This window comes from Acinonyx jubatus, chromosome C2, assembly GCF_027475565.1.
Source record: "Acinonyx jubatus isolate Ajub_Pintada_27869175 chromosome C2, VMU_Ajub_asm_v1.0, whole genome shotgun sequence".
Taxonomy (NCBI): domain Eukaryota; kingdom Metazoa; phylum Chordata; class Mammalia; order Carnivora; family Felidae; genus Acinonyx; species Acinonyx jubatus.
The window spans coordinates 126,287,815-126,313,362 of record NC_069384.1 but is presented as its reverse complement, the minus strand read 5'-3'; the positions used below and the strand labels follow the sequence as shown (position 1 = coordinate 126,313,362).

Below are 25,548 nucleotides of genomic sequence, written 5' to 3'. Positions count from 1 at the left end.
TACAGAGAAAGACAGATACCATATGGTTTCACTCTTATGTGAATCCTGAGAAACTTAACAAGAACCCATGGGGGAGGGGAAGGAAAAAAAAAAAAAAGACGTTAGAGTGGGAGAGAGCCAAAGCATAAGAGACTCTTAAAAAATGAGAATAAACTCAGGGCTGGTGGGCTGGTGGGAGGGAGGGGAGGGTGGGTGATGGGTATTGAAGAGGGCATCTTTTGGGACGAGCACTGGGTGTTGTATGGGAACCAATTTGACAATAAATTTCATATATTTAAAAAAAAAGAAGCTTAACCAGCTGAGCCACCCAGGTGCCCCAAAAAAGTATTTTTAAATTAAAGTGTGTAAATTATATGCCCTGGGAAACCAGAATATTCATTTGACTCATTTTATTATGGTACTTGCTTTCTTGTGGTGCTCTGGAACTGAACGTGCACTATCCCTGAGGTGTGCCTGTTCTCTTGTGTACGGAGCACAGTCCATGTGATGTGGGAGGTAGAAGCCATATGAGAGGAGGCTGATGCTAGAGAGCGGGAGGGATTTACCAGTGAACTCGTTCATCTTTTTTTTTTTTTTTTTTAACATTTATTCATTTTTGAGAGCTAGAGTGTGAGCGGGGGAGGGGCAGAGAAAGAGGGAGACAAAGAATCTGAAGTAGGCTCCAGGCTCTGAGCTGTCAGCACAGAGCCCGACGCAGGGCTCAAACTCATGGACCGGGAGATCATGACCTGAGCTGAAGTCGGACACTTAACTGACTTAGCCACCCAGGTGCCCCTTCTTAGAATATATTAAATGCATGCATGTTAATTCATCTTGACACACCTTTTTAAACAATTTTTTTAGGAAGATATTTATATACGTTTGTGTATGTTTGTGTGTGTGTGTGTGTGTGTGTGTGTGTGCGTGCGCGCGCGCGTGAATGGAAAATGTGTCTTTACCTGATGAAAATTATGTATGGAAAACTTTTGTAGATGCATTTGATTTATTTGTTATGTTTGGTTTTTTTTTTTTTTGCTTTTCCCTTCTCAGGAGATTTTGGATCAGATGGAGTCACTCAAGTTAGAAAATCATCATCTTTCTGAAATGGTGATGAAATTGGAATTGGGTTTACATGAGGTACATAAATAGAAACTTAAGTCTTTTTCTGTTATCCAAGCCTTTTAAAGAAGTAGCTTTAAATATTGATGTTGTAAAGAGAGAGTTAAGATCAAACAATGGAATGCTCCTTCTGCAGAAACATTCTCAAAGAAGTCAAGACAATGATGGAAATGAGCAAAATATCACTTTCCACTTTAGCAATTGGAAGATTTTTTTTTTATTATGCATATGACAAAATATATGTACAGTCTGTGTTCTTAATAGGGAGCGTGTATATAAAGTGCTCAGCATAGTGTCTGGAATGTAGTAAGTATGCAGTAAATGTTACGTACTATTATTACTGTTGTAGGTACTATGTTCATAATATCTTGTCCTTATAAAGTATATCACCTTTTACATAATTTGGTTTTAATTATACTTCTATAAGGTATAATTAATTTAGTCAAATATTCTAGAATCTTTTACATTCAAAGTATTTTAGTAGACAGTGTAACAGACACAAGGATGGCTGAGGATTCTTGCCTTAGGAGAGTGAATGTAAACCAGTAAGGAGGGTAAGAAGTGTGTACCAGCTCCTGTGAAGCGGGCAGAATATGCTTACTTAACAGTGAGTTATAAACCCTGTGGATGTCCTTTTAGCTATTTTTTAATAAAATTCTTGTAATTTGCAAAATGACCCATCTGTTCTGACCTGTCTCTTCTTGATGTTGGTCAAATGCCCGAAGATTGTAGAAATTCTTTTTTTCTGCACTTCCAGAGAGTGTGTGCCTTCAGAGATGTATGGTTACACAGCCCCTATTTGCTATTAAGTAGTTTTAATTTCATAATCATGGTTTATGGGGGCTGGGGTGGGAGAAAGTGCAAAATACTAAATGAATACTTTATTTCAAGTAAAAGAAAATATTGGGGACTATCTTTATAATCTTTTGGGACAGTAAGATTCTCTTAGCATCATGAATGCATAAAGAATTTTACAGCATAAACAATTTTACAACATAAAAATGTAAAATTTGTGGATGGCATAAGACCCCATAAAACAAGACTAATAGAGTTGGGGAAAACAATTTGTACATAGTCAAAAGGTTAATATAAAATATTAATATGGGGCGCCTGGGTGGCTCAGTTGGTCAAACGTCCAACTTCAGCCCAGGTCATGATCTCACGGTTTGTGGGTTTGAGCTCTGTGTCAGGCTCTGTGCTGACTCTCACAGTCTGGAACCTACTTTGGATTCTGTGTCTCCCTCTTCCCTTCCCCTGCTCATTCTCTGTCTCTGTCTCTCTCTCTCAAAAATAAACTTAAAAAAAATTTTTTTAATTAAAAAAATTAATATAAGGATTTCCTGCAAAGATAATAAAAAGATCGGATTCCAGTAGAAAAGTGGACAAAGAACAGATAATTCATAGAAGTAATGCAAAAATCTAGTGACCAAGAAAAGCTTATTTAACCTCCCTATAACCCAAACAAAATAAATATTTTTTTGCTAACTGGCTTGACAGTGATTTTTAAGAATGAGTATAATCAGTATTGGTAAGGATATAGGGCAACAGACTCTTAAGCTCTGTTAACGAGAAAGTGAATAGATATGGCCTTTATAGAGGACAATTTAGCAATGTCCATTAAACTTGTAAATATATATAGCCTATAAAGTCCTGGATCATCTGGATTTCTGATTTTGATAGTCATTGCAGAATAGTTCTCCAGAAAGGTCATACCAGTTTGCATTTCCAAAGAACCCATCTTATAGGAGCAAATGTGCGAAATGGTCATTTTGATGCTATTTTCAATGTCTAAAAATTTGAAATAAGCTAAATGTTAACCTATAGAGGGATGGTTCATCTGTGCCTATCTGTACTATGAAATATTACATCACCATTTAAGGTGGCAGATGAAAATAATGCATCTAATTTTGCTCCTTCCCAAATCCCTCTAAAACTGTAATGAATGGATTTTTCTTAATTTTAGTAATTTTTTTAAGAGTTTACTTATTTTGAGAGAGAGAGAGTGAGTGAGAGTGTGTGCAAGCGGGGGAGGGGCACAGAGAGGGGGAGAGAGAATCCTAAGCAGGCTCCACGCTGTCAGACCCTGATGTGGGGGCTCCATCTCATGAACTGTGAGATCATGACCTAAGCTGAAATCAAGAGTTAGATGCTTAACTGACTGAGCCACCCAGGTGTCCCATGAAAGGATTTTTTTTAATTTTTTTTTTCAACGTTTATTTATTTTTGGGACAGAGAGAGACAGAGCATGAACGGGGGAGGGGCAGAGAGAGAGGGAGACACAGAATCGGAAACAGGCTCCAGGCTCTGAGCCATCAGCCCAGAGCCTGATGTGGGGCTCGAACTCACAGACCGCGAAATCGTGACCTGGCTGAAGTCAGACGCTTAACCGACTGCGCCACCCAGGCGCCCCTGAAAGGATTTTTTTAAGTGCAAGCCTACAAGGATAGGAAAAAGAGGAGAGGAGACAGCAGTTAAATTGTAAGGGGGAAGTTGGACTCATGGTGGGGAGGGGGGGTGCCAGGAGAGGGAGGAAGGAAGGAAGGGAGGGAGGGAGGGAGGGAGGGAGGGAGGAAGATAGATGATTTTTGTTTGCCCTGATAAAGCCAATACTAAGCTAGTAGTGGAGAAAGTCAAGATCCAGCCTCATTTACACCACAGAATCTTCAAAAGACTCAGGATTTAGTAGTACTTGATTGAGAGAATCTTATCTTATGCAGTGATTGCCTATTCATATTTAAGAGTTGGGAACTGTCAGGGGTGCTTAAACCAGACTATGACCAGAGATTCTGTTGAGTTTAATTTCTCCTGAAACCCCATCTAACAGTGGTAGTCCTGTCCTTTCTTTACAAACAGCTGGGCATGTGTGTGGCATGCAGTTTTTATATTACCTTTCACATTCACTTATCTGAATTGTTGCTAATAAAATAATAAATTTGAGAAAAGTTCAAAAGATGCCTGGCAAAAGCAAGTACTATCTTTTTAAAAAAAGTATATTTAATGACATCAAACATCAGACTCTGGTTGGTCAAAATCCCATCAAGTCGTTTAAACTTCCTCTGGTTTTGAAGTTACACACAGTGTGAACATGTTGTATGTATTAAGAATAATTATTAGAAGGTTCCTGTTCGTGTTTTATCACCTAGGAAGGTGGAATTACTTTTACAAATGAATGTTTGGATTAAATAACTATTGTAACAAAATTAATTATCTTAATAATGAAAGCAGTAACTCTGATAAAATAAATTATATGCCACACTTAAAAAATCGACAGTAGTTTGTAGTTTAACTCCTGTATCCTGCAGTTTTGTTTTTTTTTAAGATTTTATCTGGCATTGGCAACTTATTGAAAAATCTTGTAACTTACATCACTATTGGTACACAGATATTTGGATGCTGCATCTTAAAGTTTATATTTTAAATTCTGTTTGTTAAACCACTTTTGACCAGCTTATTTCTAGAAAATTCTTTACAGAAAAGACCAAGCTAAACATCATATTAAATTCCAAACAAGATTGCCATAATTTTTCAAAATGTTAATGAAAGATTTTGTCATTAGAAAAAAAAAAAACAAAAACGGTCCAGACTACTGTTTTTTCAGGTACTGTTTTACCAGCAGACACCTAGATGGGAAAGCAATAAAATGAATGATCTTAGAACCTATACCAGATCAGAGTAGGAATCTCCACCTTATACTTGCATGCAGCTCTACCACGTAGTTCATATTGATTTCACGTCCCAGAATAGGTGCCGATGTTATGTAAAAGTCCTGAAGAGCAGAGTACTTTTCAGAACCTTTTGCTCAAATGCCTTTCTTTGAATAGGTCTCTCAGTCTTCTTTTGTAGATACTCTGGAAGAACCCATGGCTGCTATTTTCTTTTTTTCTTTGTTTCTGACTCTACTTGTAGCTTTCCTCCATCTGAGTTCCAGCCTTCCTCTAGCTCCGTAGGTATTCCTTGGCTCATCAGGGAAGCCCATTGTGCTCCTAATTCCCCCCCCCCCCCCCATTTACTGTAAGAGACAACACTTTTTTTTTCTCATAGGGGGCCAAACACAAGTATTCACTTTTTCCAAAGTAAAGCTACAGATGAACTAGTTATAACTGAAAGAAATGTAATTTCCTACCAGCAGTCTCCCAGATCACAAATATTCTTATCCAAATTAAGTAACTCTAGCATTCTCTTTTATTAGGCAAAAGAGATTTCACTAGCAGACCTCCAGGAGAATTATATTGAGGCCTTAAATAAATTAGTGTCTGAAAATCAACAACTGCAGAAAGAGCTGATGGATACTAAATCTAAGCTGGAGATTTCTACTCAGATATGCAAAAAAAACCATGAGAGAATCTTTAAACCGACACACAGCAGAGCACCTGAGTTCAAGAATACAGAGTTCAAGTAAAATTTCTTCAGTTTACTTAAAATGTGTACTATTGTAACTCTCGTTTGAGCACGATTTCAGACTACAGAAATTAAATCTTCCTCAAACGACTCTATGTCTGATTCCGAAGTACAGTGTGGACAAGTAAAGCTGCTATGAGGATAAAATGCGGCGGGTGGTTGTATGGCACTTCCTTCAAGCTTTAGTTTCAGACACTCTGGACGCATGCATAAACAACGTCCTTCCTCCCCCGAGCCTTTCCATGCTGCCTCCCCCCTCTGTAGCCCCACTTGTACCCTAAAAGTAGAAATTGGCTTTTCACATAAAGAAAGCTTCCTTTGTATTGTTGGTCAATTAATTATAAGCTGTTACCATAAGAAGTCAGCATTCAGTGAAAACCCACCTGGCTTCAGCTCTTATTCTACAGCTGACGTGTTTCCTACCTAACAAAGCCTCTGCCGACCCCTCTCCTCCACTGCCACCTCGACCCCAGATGATGTCAGGCACCCTGCTCATGCGCACAGTACTTCCCTCTGTCCTAGCACCAAACACACTATGGCAGTTTGTCTCCACGTGAGGGCTGAGTCCTGGCGGCGGGGGTTGGACGTTTGGGGCCTGGCTGGATAGAAAGAGCATGTAGTCCGAGTGGGCTGCTCTTTTAGTAAATTACAGCCTTACTGGTTAGGCTATTCCTTTGTTTTTAAGTGAACTTCCTGCAGCGGTTCTGTGTTGAAAGAGAAAAGTTACTACAATGTATATTTGTTTTGTTTTCTAATCTGCTATCCAGGCCAACCCGTGGCCCGTACAGACACGATGGAGTAAAGACTGAGCACTGCAAAACAGGTCTTCATTCTCCGAGACGACAGGCGTTGGATAGTATAGAGCCCATGTCCAGAGTCCTCAGCCCCCTGAGCTCTCAGATCAGCCCTTGCAGTTCCACCATCTCTTTGCCTTCTAACTTTCTGTGTAAAACTAGCTCTTTGCCTTCAGCGCTAGATACAAATGATGCCAGTTTTTCTGACACTGTCTCTGAGAGTATAAATGACCAGGAAGAGTTTATGTCTTCGGTATGGAAACCTTCTGATCTTATTAGTTTGTTAAGTCTATTTAGTTTGATTTTATTTTTTATTTTAAGGGTAAAGCAGGGTGATGGTTTTCTGTTTTGTTTTGGTTTTTTTTTTCCCTACTGGTTCTCTAGCTTAAGTACTCTATTATGTTCATGTATTTCTGTCTTGCAGTTTTACTCATGAAGACACATTTCAGCCATGATTACTTTTCAAAATACATCTTAGTTTTGAAAATTAACATAACCATTCATTTGTATCTTTTTTTTTAGTTTGTTTATTTATTTTGAGAGAGACAGAGAGAACCAGTGAGTGCAGGGGTGGGACAGAGAGAAGGAGACAGAGATTCCCAAGCAGGCTTCCTGCTGTCAGCACAGACCCTGATGGTGGGCTTCGAACTCACCAGGATCATGACCTGAGCAGAAACCAAGAGTCGAAGTCTTACCCAACTGAGCCACCCAGGCACTCCCATTCATTTGTTTTTAACCTTAATTGGAAATTCCTTTCCTGCCTTTTTCAGAGAGGGTCAATTTTGTATTTCAGAGAGGGTCAATTTGTAGAGGGTCAAGGAATATCTCTGGATGCCAAGATGGTCGTGAGGCCTAGCCAGTGAAGAAGAAAGGAAGCAACTTGGGAAAGGGAGAAAGCGGGTGGGTGGAGGCGGAGGAAGGAACTGCGCCTGACGTGTCCAGACATGGACTGGGTACCCCAGTGCGACACTCGCTGCTCCGTGTTCCTGCAGCCACTGTGCAGACTCCACCATTTGTCTGCGTTCTCTACCGAAGCCCTTGCCTCTGGCCAGATTTTCATTACCATCGCCAGTTACATGGTCCTATCCCTGTGAAAATGCAGTATTTTTGACCTTTGCATATGCCAACAAGTTCATGGAAGAGTTCTCTTTTCATTGTTAAAAGAAGTCTCCGCTTCACTTACATGTAATTCTGAGACCTAAAAACATCCTGAAAACTTTCTTCCTAAGTTTGGCAGCAAAACCTTTTTGGCACTAAAACCTGACCTGAACTGAACTGATGTGCTAATATGTATAGACTCTTTATCCCACTTAGTATTTTGCTTCAGAAATATCAGTGTCTTTGATTATGAGACGTTACCTCAGACTCCACTAAGGTAATACAGTTGATCCTTATTCATCACGGATTCTGTGCAAATTCTCCTACTTGCTTAACTATTTAACACCCTGTTCAATACTTCAGGGACTCCCACAGTCGTTCGTGGTCCTGTGAGGAGCTGTGAAAAGGTTGGATCCCCACTTACACGTTCCCAGCTGAGGTATTGGTTGAGGTGGTGCTTTGCCCTCCTGTCCAGCTGTCACACAGAGGTGACCAGAGTGGGGACGATGTGGGGACAGCACAGTGTAGCTCAGGGAGCTCAGGCTCTAGGGCCTGGTAAACAGGGTTGGAACCCCAACTCTGGCACCCGTTAGTGGGGTGGCCTCTGGCAAGTCACTTCACACTTCTGCACCTCGTTTTCTCTTATGTAAAATAAAGAAAATGGATTCTACCAGGAGGAGTTGTATTTAGGATGATAGTCTGTGTGAGATTGTGTGTGTATATTTTTCCCCAAGGAGCAATGATTCTTTATTCACTAACTCAATGTTTGAGGGGACTGTATATAGAAAATAACAACTGCACGTGAGAATGGACTGTATGTGGTACATGTCCTGTATTACCTTTCTAAATTCTGGATTCTGAAATACCGTGGCCCCAGGAGTTTCAGATGAGGGAGTGTGGACTGAGATTTTGGATGAGGGAAAGTGTTGATTTCACTTGCTGTCTAATCTGTTGTCGGTAGATTTTCTGTGCTTTAAAATCAAAGTAACATATTCACATTTTAAAAGTGAATTTAAAATAACAGGCATTTGGTATATTCTCTTCTGAGGGTATTAAAGGATATATAAGTCTGAACTGAGATATTCTTTAGGCCCATAACTAACATATTTATGTGACACTTTACATTTATACAACTTGTGTCAGAAAGGAAGAAGTCTTATGTTAACGTTTATGGAACAGCTGCTTTTTTACTAGTCCTATCATTAGGATAAAAACAAATTATCTCTTTGGAAGAAAAAGTATTTTAAGTCACCTTTTAATATTTCTCGTTAGAAAATGTATCTGAGAAATCTACTGTTCAACTTACATATGTCCAAATTTGTTTCTCCTTCAGTGTCCCTTGCCTGTGTCTCCTCTTGGTTCAATAGCTACCAGATTTTTGGAAGAGGAGGAACTGCGGTCCCATCATATTCTAGAGCGCCTGGATGCCCATATTGAAGAACTTAAAAGAGAGAGTGAAAAGACAGTGAAACAGTTCACCACCCTAAAGTAGCCTTTTTAAAAAATCACAAACTTGGAAATAAAAATGAACCCTGAAGAGTTGCTTTCACCCGACGAAGCAGCTTGTCAAAACACGAACATGTAAAAATAGCGAAGATGAGACATCCTAACACTGTTGGGAAGAAATCTGAAAACCTGATGCTTCTCTAAGGCATTTTCACTGCACTGGTTTGTTTGAAGAACTTTCTCCAGCAATAACTTGTAAGAATAAACCACTTTGCTAGACTTCTTTTTTTTCTCACATTACTCTTTATTATTAAGTGGTATTTTCTCTTAATGACTTCACTGTGAATAGCTGTAGACTAATTAAAATAAGGATTTTATGATACAAGTTGAAGAGAAAGTAACTATAGAAATGGGTAATACAAGTATGGATTTCAGAGTCAGACTGATCCAGATTGATGTACCAGTGTTGTTGCTTCTGGCCGGTTGGGTTGGGAGCGTTTATAGGGGTGAAAGAATTGTGACAGAAAGCCCTGTCTTGCTCCAAACAAAGTATAAGAGAGAGGTGGAGGGAGAGGACAGGCTAGTTTTAGGCATGCGTGCCTGTGGAATGTCAGATGGAAATGCTTGGCATGTGCATTTCTGAGATGTTTAAAGCGGAGACAAAGATCTCAGGGTGCAGAAGGTGTTTAAAACCATGGAGAGCTGATCTACCAAGGAGGATGTGTAGGGAGAGGAGAGCAGTACGCAGGGCTGGGGGCCCTAAAGGATGCCAGCATCTGAGGATCCCAGGAAATGGATCAGTGGAGGAGCTAGAATGGGCAGCTGGAGACATCAGAAGCTGAGGGAAGGGACAGGGCTTTTGCGACTCTCCCCTCCCCAGTGCCCCTTTCCTCTCAGCATACAAACATCCTGTCATTTCCCCTTTCTTTAAAGCAAAACAAAACCTCAGTTCCCTGTGCCTTTCTGTCTCATACTCTGTATATTTCCTTTCTTTCACCCAAACATTTCTGGCAAGAGTTGTCTGCTGTGATGTTTCTGGTTCCTCACCTCCCTCTTAACCTCCTCCAACCCCACCTCCATCCCTACCATGAAACTGCTTTCTTGCTCTCGAGGTCACCAGTGATCTAATTAGTCCCTGAGCATCATTTCACACATTAGCCAATCCCTCTTCCTCTCTTGGCTTCTATGACCTGTCACTCCTGGTTTCTCTCCTACCTTACTGGCCCCTCCATCTCACCTGCTCTTCTGGCTTTTTCTCTTCCGAAGCCTCTCCTCTCCCTTCACCTCCACCCCGGGGCTTTGACATGGGTTTTCTCACTCAGCTTCCCCAGAATATTCCATTCACTTTTTAAGCTTTTAAGAGCATCTACAGGCCAGTGACCCCTACATTCAAAGCTCATGTTGACTTCTCTCCAGAGATGCTGTCTTAGATACCTGACTCCCAGAGCTGCTTTACTCGAATGTCTGGTGAGCATCCTATGTCGAATTTTCACAAGAGAGAACTCTTGGTTCTCCCTCCTCCTAAGATTGCATGTCAGGACAGCTTCATGTCTGCCATTTGCTAGGAGTTCCCCTTATTTCCTTCTTCACCCACACCTCCAGGTCCAAGCCATTGGGAGGTCCTATCAGTTCTGCTTCCCAAATCTCTCTTAGATGCAGCCATTTCTCTCCCCGGGGCCACCACCCTGGTCCAGACTAACGCATACTCCCTTCATACTACTCACCACTCTGAACTCATTTTGTTATTTGATTTACATTTTTATTATCTGTTTCTACCCTTAGAATTGTGCTTCTTGAGGGCAAGGACTTTGCCAGTCTGGTTTACCGTGGGGGCATCATCACCCAGCACAAGCCCAGCACTGTGGAAGTGCTCAGATTGTTTGAACCAACAGATAAATGTCCTTCCTTAGATGCACCACGTTTTCCCTTTGGGCCTGTGGACGTGCTGTCCCTTAGGTCAGCCTCCTCTTCCCAAACTCTTTTTCACATGCCCCTATTATCTTGCCTGGCAAAGACTTCCCACAGCACCCGATCAGACTCAGGGAGAGCTGCTCATTTCTTACAGTGCCTTGTGTGTGCCCTTCTCAAAGCACTGACCATACTGTGCTGTCTAATTTCTGGCTCTCCCACTAAATTGGAAACTCCTCAAAGGAGGGACAAAGTCCTGCCTCTATCCAGTATGCTGTCTTACACATAGCAGATACTAAGTGAATACTAGGTGGATAAAAATGGCTACTATTCTGGGCTTCATTGTACTCACCTGTAAAATGGGGATGGTACTTCATGGAGTTGAGAGGATTTACCGAAAATACATTTCTGAAAGGGCTTTGCAGACACTAAAACTGTGATGCCCATCTGGATTGGTATGAGGGGATTTTTGAATGTCAGACTGTCCCATGCTTCCACTTAAAATATGTAGGGTGCAACCCCAAGTTTCTATGGTACATGTTGACTAGGAGGAGCAAGGACAGACTCTAGTCACTGGAGATGCATAAGGAATCATGAGGTACTATGTACACCCTTAAACTTACACTGCATTGTTGGTTGAAGTAAACTGTCTAAATTTGTCAAAATGTTTGATTGCAATTTAATCTCTCAACTTCATTTTTCAAGAAGATATGCCAAATATTAAAATGTGTCAACTAAATTTGAGCTAGTTTCCTAACCCACACTTTACAAAATCTTTCTAGGATCAGGATGCTCACAGGAGATGAAAAGGTAAGGGTGCTCTCATCTATTTTTGGTGTTTACGGATGACATTGTGTTGGGTGAGTTACCTCATTCCACTTGGCCGGCATTCCCAGTGAAGTTTGGTCTGGATTTCTATGCAGGTTTTAGCTGAAGAGGACAAAGTGGAGTTCTCACTGTGGGGAGGATGCTGCCTTTCAGTGGAGCCTCCTTTGATTTCAATGAGCCGAGGATGCAGTGGGTGTCATTGTTCCCACGTGATTTATGTGGCTTACCCAGGGTCCCAGAGCCAGGCTCTCTTTAGCAGAGGCCAGGGGTAGAGAGTGCAGACTCTGCAGGCTGGCGACACTGTTCCTAATCCTGGCTCTACCGTTAACTGGCTGTGTGACCTTGCACAAGTTAATTAACTGCTCCATACCTCAGCTTTCTCATCTGTAAAACGGGAAGCAATAATCATGCGTCCCTCATAGGGTTTTTGTGAAGATTAGTATTTGTAAAGTACATAGAACAGTGCCTAGCCTAGTAAGCACCATGAAAGTATCTTGTCAAGTAGAAAAAAACCACAACACTGTCTCTCTTATGTCTTCTCAACTTAAAAAAAAAAATTCTACCTTCCTTCTCCTACCTAGACACATATTGCTTGGTAAACTGGGGTGATGGTAATCTGTTTGCAAAACACCCTTGAGTCCAGAAACTAAAAGTTACGGGTGAGAAAAATAACTATAAAATAAGTTCTGTCATTAAGAACATGCATAAACAAACAGGTGTCATGAATGGCAGTCAAGGGCAGAAAGGCAAGGTTAGAAAAAGAGATTTGTTGACTTGTTCTAGAAACAGTTTGAGATCGCATGTAAAACGTATCAAAAAGAAACAGTGGAATCAGGGCAAAGGGAAAATGAAGGCCATCAATGTCAATTCACAAATTAACAGAATATCTAGTTCAGTTGCCGGGGACAGGCAGCAACTTTACCTCTGAGGTTTTTGTTTGTTTGTTTTTTTAACGTTTATTTATTTCTGAGAGAGAGACAGAGCATGAGTGGGGGTGGGGGTGGGGGAACAGAGGGAGACACACAATCCAAAGCAGCTATCAGCACAGAGCCCGACATGGGGCTCAAACCCACGAACTGTGAGATCATGACCTGAGCCAAAGTCAAATGCTAAACCAACTGAGCCACCCAGACACCTGAGTTGTTGTTGTTTTTTTTTTTTTAAGTTTATTATTTATTTTGAGAGAGAGCACATAAGTGGGGGAGAGACAGAGACAAGGAGAGACAGAATCCCAAGTAGGCTCTGTGCCATCAGTGCAGAGTTGGACCTGGGGCTCGAACTCACAAACTGTGAGATCATGACCTGAGCCGAGATCAAGAGTCAGATGCTTAATTGACTGCATCACTCAGGTGCCCCTTACCTCTGAGTTTCTTAAGGGCAAAAGTGGGGAAGGAAACATTATGTAACAGCTTTATGGTGCTGACGAGATCAAAACAGACCATGGGTTGAAGAGAAGCACATCTTTTCTGAGTGCGTGTATGAGCCTTAGGAGAGGTCCTACAACATTTTTGTAACTGATAGTAATAGAATCTGCACAGTTTCCTTACAGTGTGCTTTCATTGTGGGCTGATGGCAAAGGCTGAAGTGCAATCAGAGACCAGTTCTAAGACAATCCCAGATGTGATGGTGTAAAGCTCTCGTGGTCTGGCCTGATCACAGGGGAAAATTTGGAGAAATGATGGACTGCAGGCCTTCAAAGCAATCTTCTATAAAAGCTGTTTCTTTACAGTGTGATTTCGATAATCTCACAGCCAGTTCACTCTTTTTTCCTCTGTGGGAACCTAGAATTTGGGCATTTTATGTCGTCCATTAAGGCCAGGTTCAAATCATTTGACAATACAATCATTAGAAATAAGTGTACACTCTTCTTATGAAAAGAAAGAACCTTACTAAGGCAATGCTTGAATGGTGGAAGGTCCAGGAACTCCCTGATACTAAATGCAAAATAGACAAATTTGCATATGTACATTTTTCTCTCAGAGACTGTCCATCAGACTCTCAAGGATATCTGTGAACTGGGGGGGAAAAGAATCAAGAACCACAACTTCAGGGACTGGAATTTTCCCAGAATGATGTTATCTGGGAAGAGATACAAAATTTGCAGGAGCCCATCCCATTCCTGTTGGGGCTGGGGCTGAGTTTTAAAGTGCAGCTGGATAGTCATTAAAAACTCAAGCTTTTCTGACAAAATTATGAAATTTAGAAGTTTTGAGTTCGAGAGCGAATGGCTAAGCAAGAATTCTTGAGATGTTTTTCGTGCAAAAGTTGATTTTATTATAGCACGGGGACAGGCCCCATGCGCAGAAAGACCTGCACCAGGATTGTGAGGGGTGACTACGTGCTTTTTAATTAGTGAGGTTAGGGATAGCGTAAGCCTCTAAGGAATTTGGAAGCAAGGCTTTCAGGACCTTGAGGGGCTAGCCGCTGTTAAGGTTACTTTTAGTCTTTAATAAAACAAACATTAGGGCACTAAGGCAGCCATGAAGGTCATGTTGTGCGTGGTTCAGGTGTCAGTGGGTTGCAAGCTAGAAGGAGACTTAATTTTGGCTCCATTTCTCTTGCCTTTGTTCTCATCATTTTCAATAATAAAAGGACAGGTAACCCAATTTTAAAGTGGGTGAAGGATCCGAATAGACATTTCTCTAAAGAATACATACAAATGGCCGAAAGCACATGAAAAGATGCTCTACATCACTAGTCTTCAGGAGAATGCAACTTCAGAAGAATGCAACACTATGAGATAACCACTTCATAGCTGCGATAGTACAAGAGATGGACAATAACAAGTGTTGATGAGGATGTGGAGAAATTGGAACGCTTCTGTGTTGCTGATAGGAATGTAAAATGGTGCAGCCATTCTGGAAAAGTTTGACAGTTCCTGAAAAAGAGTCACCGTTTACCCAGCAGTGCCAATCCTAGGCACGTGTCCAAGCTCACAAGAACACAGGTCCACACGGAAAGTGACACATGCATGTTCACAGCAGCGTTACTCATGGTGGCCAAAAGTTAGAAACAACCTGAATGTCCATCAACCGATGAGCCGATAAACAAAATGTGCTGTATCCAGACAGTGGAATATGTTTGGGCGTAAAAAGGGATGAAGCATTGCTGTCACAACACTGATGAACCTTGTGAACATTCTGCTACGTGACAAGCCTGTCATAAAAGACCACATATGTATCATTTCATTTATATAAAGTGTCTATGATGGGCAAATCTGGAGAGCCAGACAGTAGGTTGGTGGTTGCTAGGGGTGGCGGGGAGGAGGGGAAGGTGGGGGAGGTTGAGTAAGGGGTGTCTTTTGGAGGTTATGAGAGTGTTCTACAATTGATTGTTGCACAAGTCTGAATGTAACAACCAAAAAACTATTGAATTATATGTTCTATCTAAATGGGTGAATTGTATGGTATGTGGGTTATATCTTAATAAAGGTGTTACCCAAAAAAAGCCTTCCTGATGCATAACAATGCCTAAAAAATTCAAGTTTATATTCAGAACACATCACAGCACAATGCATGCCAAAGTTTCATGTTTTCTGCTCTGTGCACCCATTCAGGAGTAACAGTGGTAGCCTTCTTCAGAGAACGGGTGACCAAGCTCTGTCTGCATGATTGCTTGTGAGTGGAGGCAGTTCCTCACTGCCAAGATGATGTGAGTAAGGGCTTTGCCACAAGCTGGGCATGCTGCAAGCCTCCTGCTCTCCCTCCAGGGTGTGGTCTTGCGCTGCCTGTGAGGGGAGCAGTTTCCAGAATTACTGAGGGTCCTGGCAGCAAAGTCCATAATAATCAGCCAGGCAGCACTTTTTGGCTAAGTATCTTGTATGGAGGGGCTACAGGAATGCTTGGCACGAACTTCAGTGGTGAGGAGGACTGCGTCCAGAACGTTTCAGAGAGCGCTACAGACCAATGATGGGGAAGTGTGTGAATATGGGACATGTGCACTAAGACTGCTTGGCAAATCCTCCAATAGCTCTCCAAGCATGACTGGGAAAAACAGAGAAAGGAAAGCCAGATCCATTACATAAACCTCTTCATTGCTTCAGCTCTGGAACACAGATCAGCTAAGACCGTTTGACACTAGTTTGCCCAGTGCTTTTGTGGAACAACCACTCCTTTGGGAGGCATCTGGTGTGGCTGAGCTAATTGCCAGTTCCCAGAGCTGTCCTAATTCCCATGGCACTGGCTTTGGGAGGCAATGAGGACCTCTTGGGATTCCATCTCTTGGATTTGTCTTACCCCTGTTGGATAACATGCCAGTCCCCGAATCTTTCTGCAATCTAGAACACATGTTTCAGGTCCTCAGCCCAAAATTAAATGCTACAAACAAGGCAAGAAGTGTTTTCTACCAATTAATTTCAACTGTGATGGAGGATATAGCCTGCTCCCAGCAGGAGCATGTACTCCCAACTGTGCAGGTTCCCATATAACCCAACAGAGTGGTGGCTGGGCAGGAGCCCAGTGGTTTCCCCAGTGATCCCCTTCCTGGCTGACAGCCCAGCGTGGAATCCTGACCTGTTCATATTAACAAGTCCTGGACCGTGAGTGAAGGATAGGAAAGATTCTAGGTAGCTGGTATGTTCAGCGGGCTACCTCCTGCAAAAACTTCCATTTGTATAGTGAGAAGGCATCACCTGATCTTTTTATTTTGCTCCAAAAGGTCTTAATACTATCACTTTTTAATATTTTATTTTTTTGGATTTGAGGTACACAAATGTGTTCTCTTTTTTTAGTGATTTTTTTATTGTTTTATTTTTTATTTTTTTTAATTTACATCCAAATTAGCGTATAGTGCAACACTGGTTTCAGGAGGAGATTCCTTAGTGCCCCTTACCCATTTAGCCCATCCCCCCTCTCACAACCCCTCCAGTAACCCTCAGTGTGTTCTCCATATTTATGCGTCTCTTCTGTTTTGTCCCCCTCCCTATTTTTATATTATTTTTGTTTCCCTTCCCTTATGTTCATCTGTTTTGTCTCTTTAAGTCCTCATATGAGTGAAGTCATATGATTTTTGTCTCTCTCTGACTAATTTCACTTAGCTTAATGCCTTCCAGGTCCATCCACGTAATTGCAAATGGCAAGATTTCATTCTTTTTGATTGCTGAGTAATACTCCATTGTAGATATATACCACATCATCTTTATCCATTCATCCATCGATGGACATTTGGGCTCTTTCCATACTTTGGCTATTGTTGATAGTGCTGCTGTAAACATGGGGGTGCACGTGTCCCTTCGAAACAGCACACCTGTATCCCGTGGATAAATGCCTAGTGCAATTGCTGGGTCGTAGGGTAGTTCTGTTTTTAGTTTTTTGAGGAACCTCCATACTGTTTTCCAGAGTGGCTGCACCAGCTTGCATTCCTGATTACTATCACTTTTTTAAAGAACACCAAGCAATTCCAGTGTCTTCTCAGGCTAAGCCATTCCCTAAATCCATATATTTCAAACTGTTTTCCAGAGATCTGAAATTTTTCAGTGTTAATACATGTTCCGTAGAAATATGCCCAAGCAGAATGAGAAATGCTGCATATCGTATCCCCTAGGGCCAGTATAGAATTGGGAGAACTCTTCCCTTCACTGGCCAAGATCCTTCCAGCCCTCCAGCTCTCTACCAGTGCCTCCTCTATTGCCTCCCAAAGCACTGGGAGCTGGTGACCTTAGGCACTTACAGTTCTCAACCTTTTGTGTGCCAGGGACTCCTGTGACAGAGTGGTGAAGCCTATGGACACCTCAAAATCATGACTACATGCATAAAATAAAACACATAGTGTTAAAAGGAAAGCCAATTATTCTGACGTTCTGTTATCAAAACCTGAGACAAAACAGATTTGTAACAGTATTCTGTATACTTCTTTATTAACTCATTAAATAACAAGATTGAGTGGCGGGTCTGGCTCCTACTATGCTTTCAAAGCAGTGACTCATGAAAATCATGTTTTGAGATGTCTACAACAAGTGTAATGAGATATAAAAATATCTGTGATTTCTACTGGAATAAAGCTCCAGGTACTGGTAGCTGCTGTGGTTTATGGTCTGTATTCTTAATGGAATAAAAACTAAATTTCAGTTAGAGCTTACTGAGAATTAGGATGTCAATTTTTCCCATCCAAGTTCATGGACTCCTAAATTCCATCCTTAAGCACCTTGGTAGGGGGTCTGTGAACTCCAGGTTAAGAATGGAGAGGCTTAGGGGCACCAGGTGGCTCAGTCGGTTAAGCGTCTGACTTCGGATCAGGTCATGACCTCATAGTTTGTGGGTTCAGGCCCCACGTCGGGCTCTGTGCTTACAGCTCAGAGCCTGGAGTCTGCTTTGGATTCTGTGTTTCCCTTTCTCTCTGCCCCTCCCCAGCTCATGCTCTGTCTCTCTCTCAAAAAATAAACAAACATTAAAAAAAGAGAGAGAGAATATAGAGGCTTAGAACTTTATAAGGTTTACCTCACACCTGGTCAGTCTTGTTCTCTGTGAACACACACTTGGGTAGAGGGGGTACTATTTGTACTTAGTATCCCTGACTTACACAAGGAAACTTTTTTTTTTTTTTTTTTAATTCATGGCATACCTTTAGGCATCTTGGAGAACAAGTGTTGTTCATTGGCAGGCCAGAGCATCACACCTGGATTATTGGGGTGCCTGGAATCTTGGGAGCCCTCAGCATTTGGGGCAGCCAGGTCAAGTCTGGGATGGGCAGAGCTCCTGGCCTGGGGCTCCTCAGAGGAGAGCTAGGTTTGGCCATGCAGCCGATAGTCCCTAGAGGTGACAAGCCCAATGAGTGATGTGTGGGATCTTGGGCTTGCTGGATGTGACCAGGGAGCAGCTGGACCACTTGAACATCTTTGACAGAGCCGCAGAGGGTGCCACTGTCTTCTGTAGACAAGGTGCTAAAGGCACACTGGGGGGGCCTGTGCTCTGTGTGCCCAATGAGAATTTTGCATCCCAAGTGGAGCCACCTGGGGACTGCGGGGCAAGAGACAGGTGAGGGGTGGTTGATGTAGGGGGGCCTGGTGGTGTTCTCGTGGGTGCAACCCTGCAAGCAGTCTCAAATCTCTGTCTTCACAGAACAGTCCAATAGTCTGAATCTTTCTGGAATCTCAAGACCTGTATCTTGGACTCATGCCCTAAATTAAATACTGCAAACAAGGCAATTATTTTCCAGCAATGGTCTGATAGTCGTAGCTGTCTACCGGTGTACCCTGTCACTTCTTATCACAAGCTAAGCTACAGGTTGACGGCTCCAACGAGAAACAGAAGTTGTCCAAATTAGCATTTCACATTGTTAACACTAGATCTAAAAGTGTTTGATTGGATTCAAGTCTATCCATAATATTACTAGAAACTTCAACGTTAAATTTGTCAAGAAAGGAATTACACTTAGAGTCTTGAAATATAATCTGTATTGTTGTAATCTTCAAATTGTTGTTGTAAAGAGCATTATCACTACTTGGCAAAGTTCCTCATCAAGGTCTGTATGAAGAATTTAAAGACATTGTTAATTCAAAATGCCTTGATCAGGAATTGTGCATAATGGTTTCAAGCGTAAGTCCTTATATAGAAAGTTAAAGTCACAAAAGAAAGCTCAGGGTTTTCATTAAAAATTTTTTAAAAAGACCATATTAAGTCATACTAGATCATATAAATCATATAAATTCAATGTCTTCTAATATTTGCATTTATCTTTATCATCATAATTACATATTTCAGAGAAAATCGATGAATTCTGTCCCATATAGACACCTTTAAATCCTCTCTTGTTTACCCCAGAGGGTTGTACAAATATTACTGTCTATGCTTTTTATGTGAAGTCTTCTTCGAAATGTTCAGTCATGAGATGAGAGGGCCTCATGGCAGAGCCTGCCATGAGTTCTGGCACGTCATGGGCCTGCCCCTCCTCCTCTTCCTTTATATGCCTCAGCTAAAATATTTCTGCAGTTAAAATCTATTTTGATTAATGGTTAAATATACGTGAGCTACTCAGATGACAGCTCATCCATTTATTAGTTCATTCGTCAAACATTTAATCAAGCAAACCCCTCAACTAGGAGCCTGAGCACCTGCTACTCCCTGCAGGTGCCAGCGCAGGTGACACAGACCCCAACTCCCTTTGCACTCCCAGAACCTGACAGGTGTGCCTGGCGGCCTAGTAACACACCTGCGCCCTGAGCACTTTGTATCTTAAAAGTGCTTAAAGATAGCCCCAGTGCCCAGGGCGATGGGGCCCAGAGAATGGAGTCTCAGAGCAGGGGGGAGCACCTCAAAGCCAGCTCACCACTTAGCAGCTGTACGCCCTTGGGCAGTTTCCTCATATGCAGAGAGTGGACTCTGATCCTTACTCAGCAAGGCTGTCAGGAGACCAGGTGAGAGGCTGAGTAGGGAAGAGGACGGAAAAGCTGTAGATGGAGCCTTGTAGGTAACACCAAAGAGGGCAGCTGTAGGAAAGCATCCACTCAGGCATCTGACCCTGGCCTCGGGGTCTGGGAGTCAGAGGGGCAGGTGTGAGGCAACCCAGACAGCCAGCTCATCCAAAGGAGGGGTGGGGGCTGCATTGCAGTGCAGATGCTCACAGGCTTCTGGAGAAATGCTGGCCAATCAGATTTCGGTGTGATTTTCCTTATTTTTAAATGTTGGCACTGATTAACTTTTTTTTTTTTAAATACTGCATGCTGAGCAGTTTTCAACCTCTGCCCACACCAGTATTGGGGTGATAAGGATGACCTGGTACCAGGCTCCATTATCCCTGGCAAGGCCCCTCAGAAAGGGGGTAGCAAGGCAGCAGGAGGAAGGGTCATCTTTCTTGCCTGCAGGGCTCCCGGGGAAACTGATGCCACGGAAGGTGGCTGCCCGCCATGTGTTCCATCCTCAATGGAGAATGGGGCTCATCTTGCAATAGAGTGGACTTCTTTAAGAGTTAAAACCAGGAGCACCTGGGTGGCTCAGTCAGTTAAGCATCCGACTTCAGCGCCGGTCATGATCTCATGGCTTGGCTTGTGAGCTTAAGCCCCATGTTGGGCTCTGTGCTGACAGCCTGGAGCCTGGAGGCTGCTTCAGATTCTGTCTCCCTCTCTCTCTGCTCCTCCTCCAGTTGCATTCTGTCTGTCTGTCTCTCTCTCAAATAAAAATAAACTTTTAAAACAATAAAAAAAGAGCTAAAACCATAAAACTTGTAGAAGAAAAAATCTTTGAGACCCTGGTTTAGGCAAAGATTATTATTATTATTATTTTTAATGGTGGCACGGATGATTTCTTTGCCCCTGAATTTAATGAATGCCAACATTTCAACATACATTCTTCAAAATTACATAGAATAAAAGACTACTGAAAATGTCTTAGTTTTGGTCTAATTCCATGCCTTTCTTCTGTCTCCAAGAAGCAAGTGCTGTCCTAGTGATGGTGTTAACATCTCACAACTATATTTTTGTATTTGTTATATCTATATTTTTGCTCACCCACAAAGAATGCACAGCATGACTTCATGTAGTATAATCTGTATGTCCATATGCTAGAAACAATTAGAAAATGTACTTTAAAATTTATGCCATTTACCACATCATGAAAATACACCTGTAAATACCTAAAAATATATCTAACAAAAGACATTACTAAACACAAAATCTACTAAACATTACTCCTGAGAGAAAGGAAGAATTTCCTACCTCAGCCTCAAAATTGGAAGATGGAAAAGATGAGTGGGGCTAGAATAGCAGGATATATCCAAACACAGTGTCTAATGCAAATCAGTACTTGACCTTTACATTATTATGACCCTGTAAATACCCGCATATAATATATACCATGATTAATATGACTTTTTTGTACAATATTTCTTCATGAAATTAGTATTTGCTTTGTTTTCATCATAGCTTTCACCAAATAGTCCTGCGAACTCCTCAATGTCACTGTAAAATAGCCCCAGTACCTCGGGTAACTGATTTAGTGGTCCCATTTTATTTTTTCCTGTGATATGCCTCCTGGACTGGTCTGCCCTCTTCCTTTCTAGACCGTGTCCATCCTCATTGTCATGCAGCTGTTCCCCAGATTTGTCCATTACCATCCTCCTGAGTACCCCCCTTGTCCTCCCTTTCTGCAGGAGCTTCCTGGTCCCAGTGCACACTGTTCTTGGCTTACAGGAGGAAGTGGTAATGCCTTATATGTCATAATCTTGAACATCACACACTGTTATTTCTGTCACATTCTAATTGTTAGAAGAGAGTCACTAAGTGTAGCTCCCACTTAAGGGGATGCAGATTAGGCTCCACCTTAGGAAGGGAGGAGTACCAATGAATCTGTGGAAGTATTTTAAAACCACCACAGGGGCACCTGGGTGGCTAAGTCAGTTGAGCATCTGACTCTTGATTTCAGCTCAGGTCATGATCTCAGGGGCATGAGACTGAGCCCCACATTACGCTCCACACTGGGCATGGAGCCTGCTTAAGATTCTCTCCTCTGCTCCTCAAATGTATCTCACTCTCTCAAAAAATAATATAAAATAAAATAGTAAAAAAATAAAGTAAAACCACCATAGATGCCATTTGCAAACTCTGTGTGTGAGTGTGTGTGTGTGTGTGCATGGGGAGGGATCCTAGAGGATTCCCTAGAGGTCTAATAGGGTCCTGGTTCTGTCACTGGAGACCTTGGATTGGTTAGTTTTCTCAAAGAAGAAATGTTTGGAGGGTATAAGGCTGGCAGCCAGGGGCATTATGTGGGATAAGGGCTTGGGGTGGTCTCACCATACAGTATGCAAATCGTATATATTTTCTAACCATTACTTTTCTTCATGTGGTTTCAGATGCACTGGCAGGCTCTCTTGAGTGGGAGATTTTCCTTTTCTTTCCCTGTCTTTGGACTCTCCTTCCTTGTCTAGGTAGATTACAGCTGTTCCAGCCAACTCCCAGAAACCCTGGATGAGCTGGGTTTTGTACCTGGTGGCTCAGGATGGCTGCCATCTAGTGATCTTGGAAAATTCTAGGTATGTTCATGGACCAGGGGGTGTATTGGCTCAACTGCTTGAATTTAAGGCAGTTACCTAGAGGGAAGGTCTTTTAACAGAGCTGTCTAGGAAGGGAATAGCTGTTTCATGGACGGGTGAGCTCCTGGTCTCTGGAAGATTCTAGGAGAGGTAGGTGGCCAAGTGGTGGAGACAGGATTTCTGCTCTTAGAGGCTAAAATCAGTGATGACTAGGATTTCAGGAGGAGCCTGGGACGTTTGGATTCAACACCGCACTGGGAACAACACATGGCCCTTTAATATCATCCTCATAATGCCGAGGACACCCACGGTGTGGCAGTGATGACAGCTGACACTCACCAAGCAGGAACTATGTGTCAGGGGCTCTTCTGTTCACTGTATTCATGTTACCTCATTCAGTCCCCATAAGAAATTTGCATGCTGAGCGCTTTGATTATCCCTAGTTCACCGCTGAGGAAACCAAGACAGGGAGGATCAGTAACTTGCCGAAAGCAGAGGGAAGTGGCTGAGTTGAGACGGGACCCAGGGGATTGCGCTCCTGTTATGCCAGCCTGACGTTGGCAGACCGGGTCTGAGCTACAGGCCTTCCCTGGCCTTGGGCCGGCCAGAGCTCAGTGAGAAGGGCTGTTCAGCTAGCTGCAGAGCTTCCCCAAGTTGAACCAATGTTTACAGAAAGAAACCACGGCTTCGATCATACATTAATGGCTCCCGATGACGCAAGACAGCTTTCAGTCAAACGGGACCAGCAGCTAAGAGGACATCTTTCCAGAAAGAGGCCCATTCTCTTCTTTTTAAAATGGACTTTTAACGCTCTTGCTGAGCTTTAAAAATTTCAAGTGAAGCTTTTACTGACAGAGTGGATTTCCTCCCGCAATCAGGTTAACGTGTTCTCTTCACTGTGTTTCTCCTGGGACGTGGGGAAGGAGATCCGGCTGCCGAAGAAATGGAGGCCAGAGGGTTCATGGTGCCCACATTTGCCCAAGTCCCAAGGGCAGAACCATCACAAAGGATATGGGCAGGGGAGGGGACAGCCTCTAAATGCCTCAGGCATCTTGGCTACACCTAATTTTTTTTATAGTATAATAAATGTTAACTTTCCCATCCCCTTGGTTTCACGTACATACACATACAGCAGCCAGTGTTCAGGGAGCAATTTGTAATCCTGCAGTTGTTTCGATTTAAATAAACGTCTCCCCGTTTTCCCCTGTCACCATTCTTTGTCCATGTGGGAGCTGCCAGGGGCCCTTACATCTGTACTTCATTAATCATGTGGCCCAATTGTTCTTGGCTGTTCAGGGCTGTGGCTGCTCCTGTGCCCTCATGCCCCAAGCGTCTGCACAGTCCTGTCTGCCACCCGGGGCAGGGCGCCACGGCCTCCGTCCCTGCACAGCTGGGGTGCAGTGATGTCTGATTCCTTGTGTCAGAGAGGCAGTCAGCCATCCCTCCTGATGGAAACAAAGCAATCTCAGCGCAAGCTGAGGACCATGGGTTCCTTGAGAAGAAGGGTACTCCTCTGATCGATCTGGTGCCCTGATGGCTTCCTGGTGGCAAACAGTGTGAGCGCTCCCGGCTGGTGGCAGTTTCTGTCTTCCTGTAAACATACATTTCCCTCAAGGCAGAGACACTTGCTGCTGGGCATGTATTTTGTACTCAGTTGAGAAAAAGAGGGAAATGACTGCTCTGGATGTTGTAACTCAACAGCCTTTTTGGTCAACAGCCCTGGAAATAAATCCAGTGATCTAGGAATTCGCTTTTGAAATGACAAATTGATGTTTACTTCAGAAACTTACTGATCATTTATTCCAAATGCAGGTGTCATTTAATCATGACATGAGATGAAACAGCAGGAACGTCCAGCCTGGGCTCCTTCTTCCTGGGGTGGTGTATACCTGCGTGCACTTGCGAGCTCCAGGTAGGTATGTTGGGTGGCATCTCCCTGGAGCCCAGAGGCGTCGGGAGGCCTCCAGACCATCCTTGGACCTACGGTTGGGCAGCTGACTGGTTGTTAGTGGGCTAGTTGGCTCTGTTGGGATTGGTGTGGGGAGGGCTGCAGATGCCTTGAGCTATATTTATGTGCTACTAAACAGAAGCACTGAGCTTAGGCTATAGAATCTCCTTTAAATAGGGTCCTGGAAGGGGAAATCTGGGCCAGGAAACACAATTAGGGAGAGGAAAGGCAATTCCATGAAGCTATTCATGGACAAAGAGTCCTGACCACCCCCTGCCACCCACATTCACACACAGGGTGACCATTTTTCTCTTGTCAAGCTGATGCCCTTTGTTTGAGTCCTGTTCTGTGGAATATGCATGTGTTCTCTTTAGAGCCTCAGAAGTAAGTGTGGGCTGCTGGTCTTGGTAAAAAGTTCACCCACTTCTTTAAAGACCACCATGAACTACCTCCCCCACCATCCCCAGGGTGGTCATTCCAGTATCTCCCCTGCCTCAGGTTCCCAGCCCTTCCTGGGGGTGTGGCCCTCCCTGAAAGCATCTTGGGTTCTCCTCAAGTTCAGGCTGTGGTGTCCAGAGCTGGGCAAAAGGCATGGGGCCAGTCTTGGTGAATTGGAAACATTTCAACAAATGTCAGTGAATTGGTTACTGGACTGCTGAGTTACGTTACTTTGCTGGTCCTGCCTTCATCTTTCCTCTCTGTTTTCCCAATGAAACACTTGCCCAGCATTTATCAAACCACTATTTTGTGCCGTGGAGAAAAACCAAAGTATCTGTGTTCAAACAATTCATGACTAAGTGTGTGGAACCTCCAACAACCCCCACAATCACATAAATCACATAGAAAGTACCTGGTTAACAGATGAGCTGACAAAGTGCTAAGTGGAACAGGGAAGGTGGGCAGATAATTCCACATGAGATTGGTTAGTGGGAAGGCTAAGGAAGGGCTGACAAAAGATCTGGGGTTGGTTTGGATCCCTGAAGACCAGGCAGGGCTTCTCCAGAGAGAGGGGGAGGGAGGGGAAAGAACAGCATGTGTAAAAAGTATGGTGGGTGGGGGGGCGGGCGTGCA

General features: G+C 43.0%; 1 protein-coding gene across 8 annotated transcripts in view; it reads left to right on the top strand.

Annotated features, from left to right (window-relative positions):
• The window catches only part of CEP63 (centrosomal protein 63), a 66,420-nt gene extending 53,871 nt beyond the window's left edge, over positions 1-12,549 (top strand). For 3 of the 8 annotated variants that reach the window (XR_008297983.1, XR_008297982.1, XR_003420948.2), the window contains exons 12-16: positions 1,030-1,116; positions 5,288-5,493; positions 6,264-6,543; positions 8,722-9,089; positions 11,525-12,548. Coding sequence is in view for 3 of the 8 variants with exons in the window: in XM_027061800.2 (XP_026917601.1) it covers positions 1,030-1,116; positions 5,288-5,493; positions 6,264-6,543; positions 8,722-8,880 (732 nt within the window). In the remaining 5 variants the exon portion in view is untranslated. Of the gene's footprint in view, positions 1-1,029; positions 1,117-5,287; positions 5,494-6,263; positions 6,544-8,721; positions 9,118-11,524 lie in introns of those variants that run through there. The other 5 variants (XR_008297981.1, XM_027061800.2, XR_008297984.1 and 2 more) reach the window with 5 other exon arrangements.
• Positions 12,550-25,548: the final 12,999 nt, after the last annotated feature.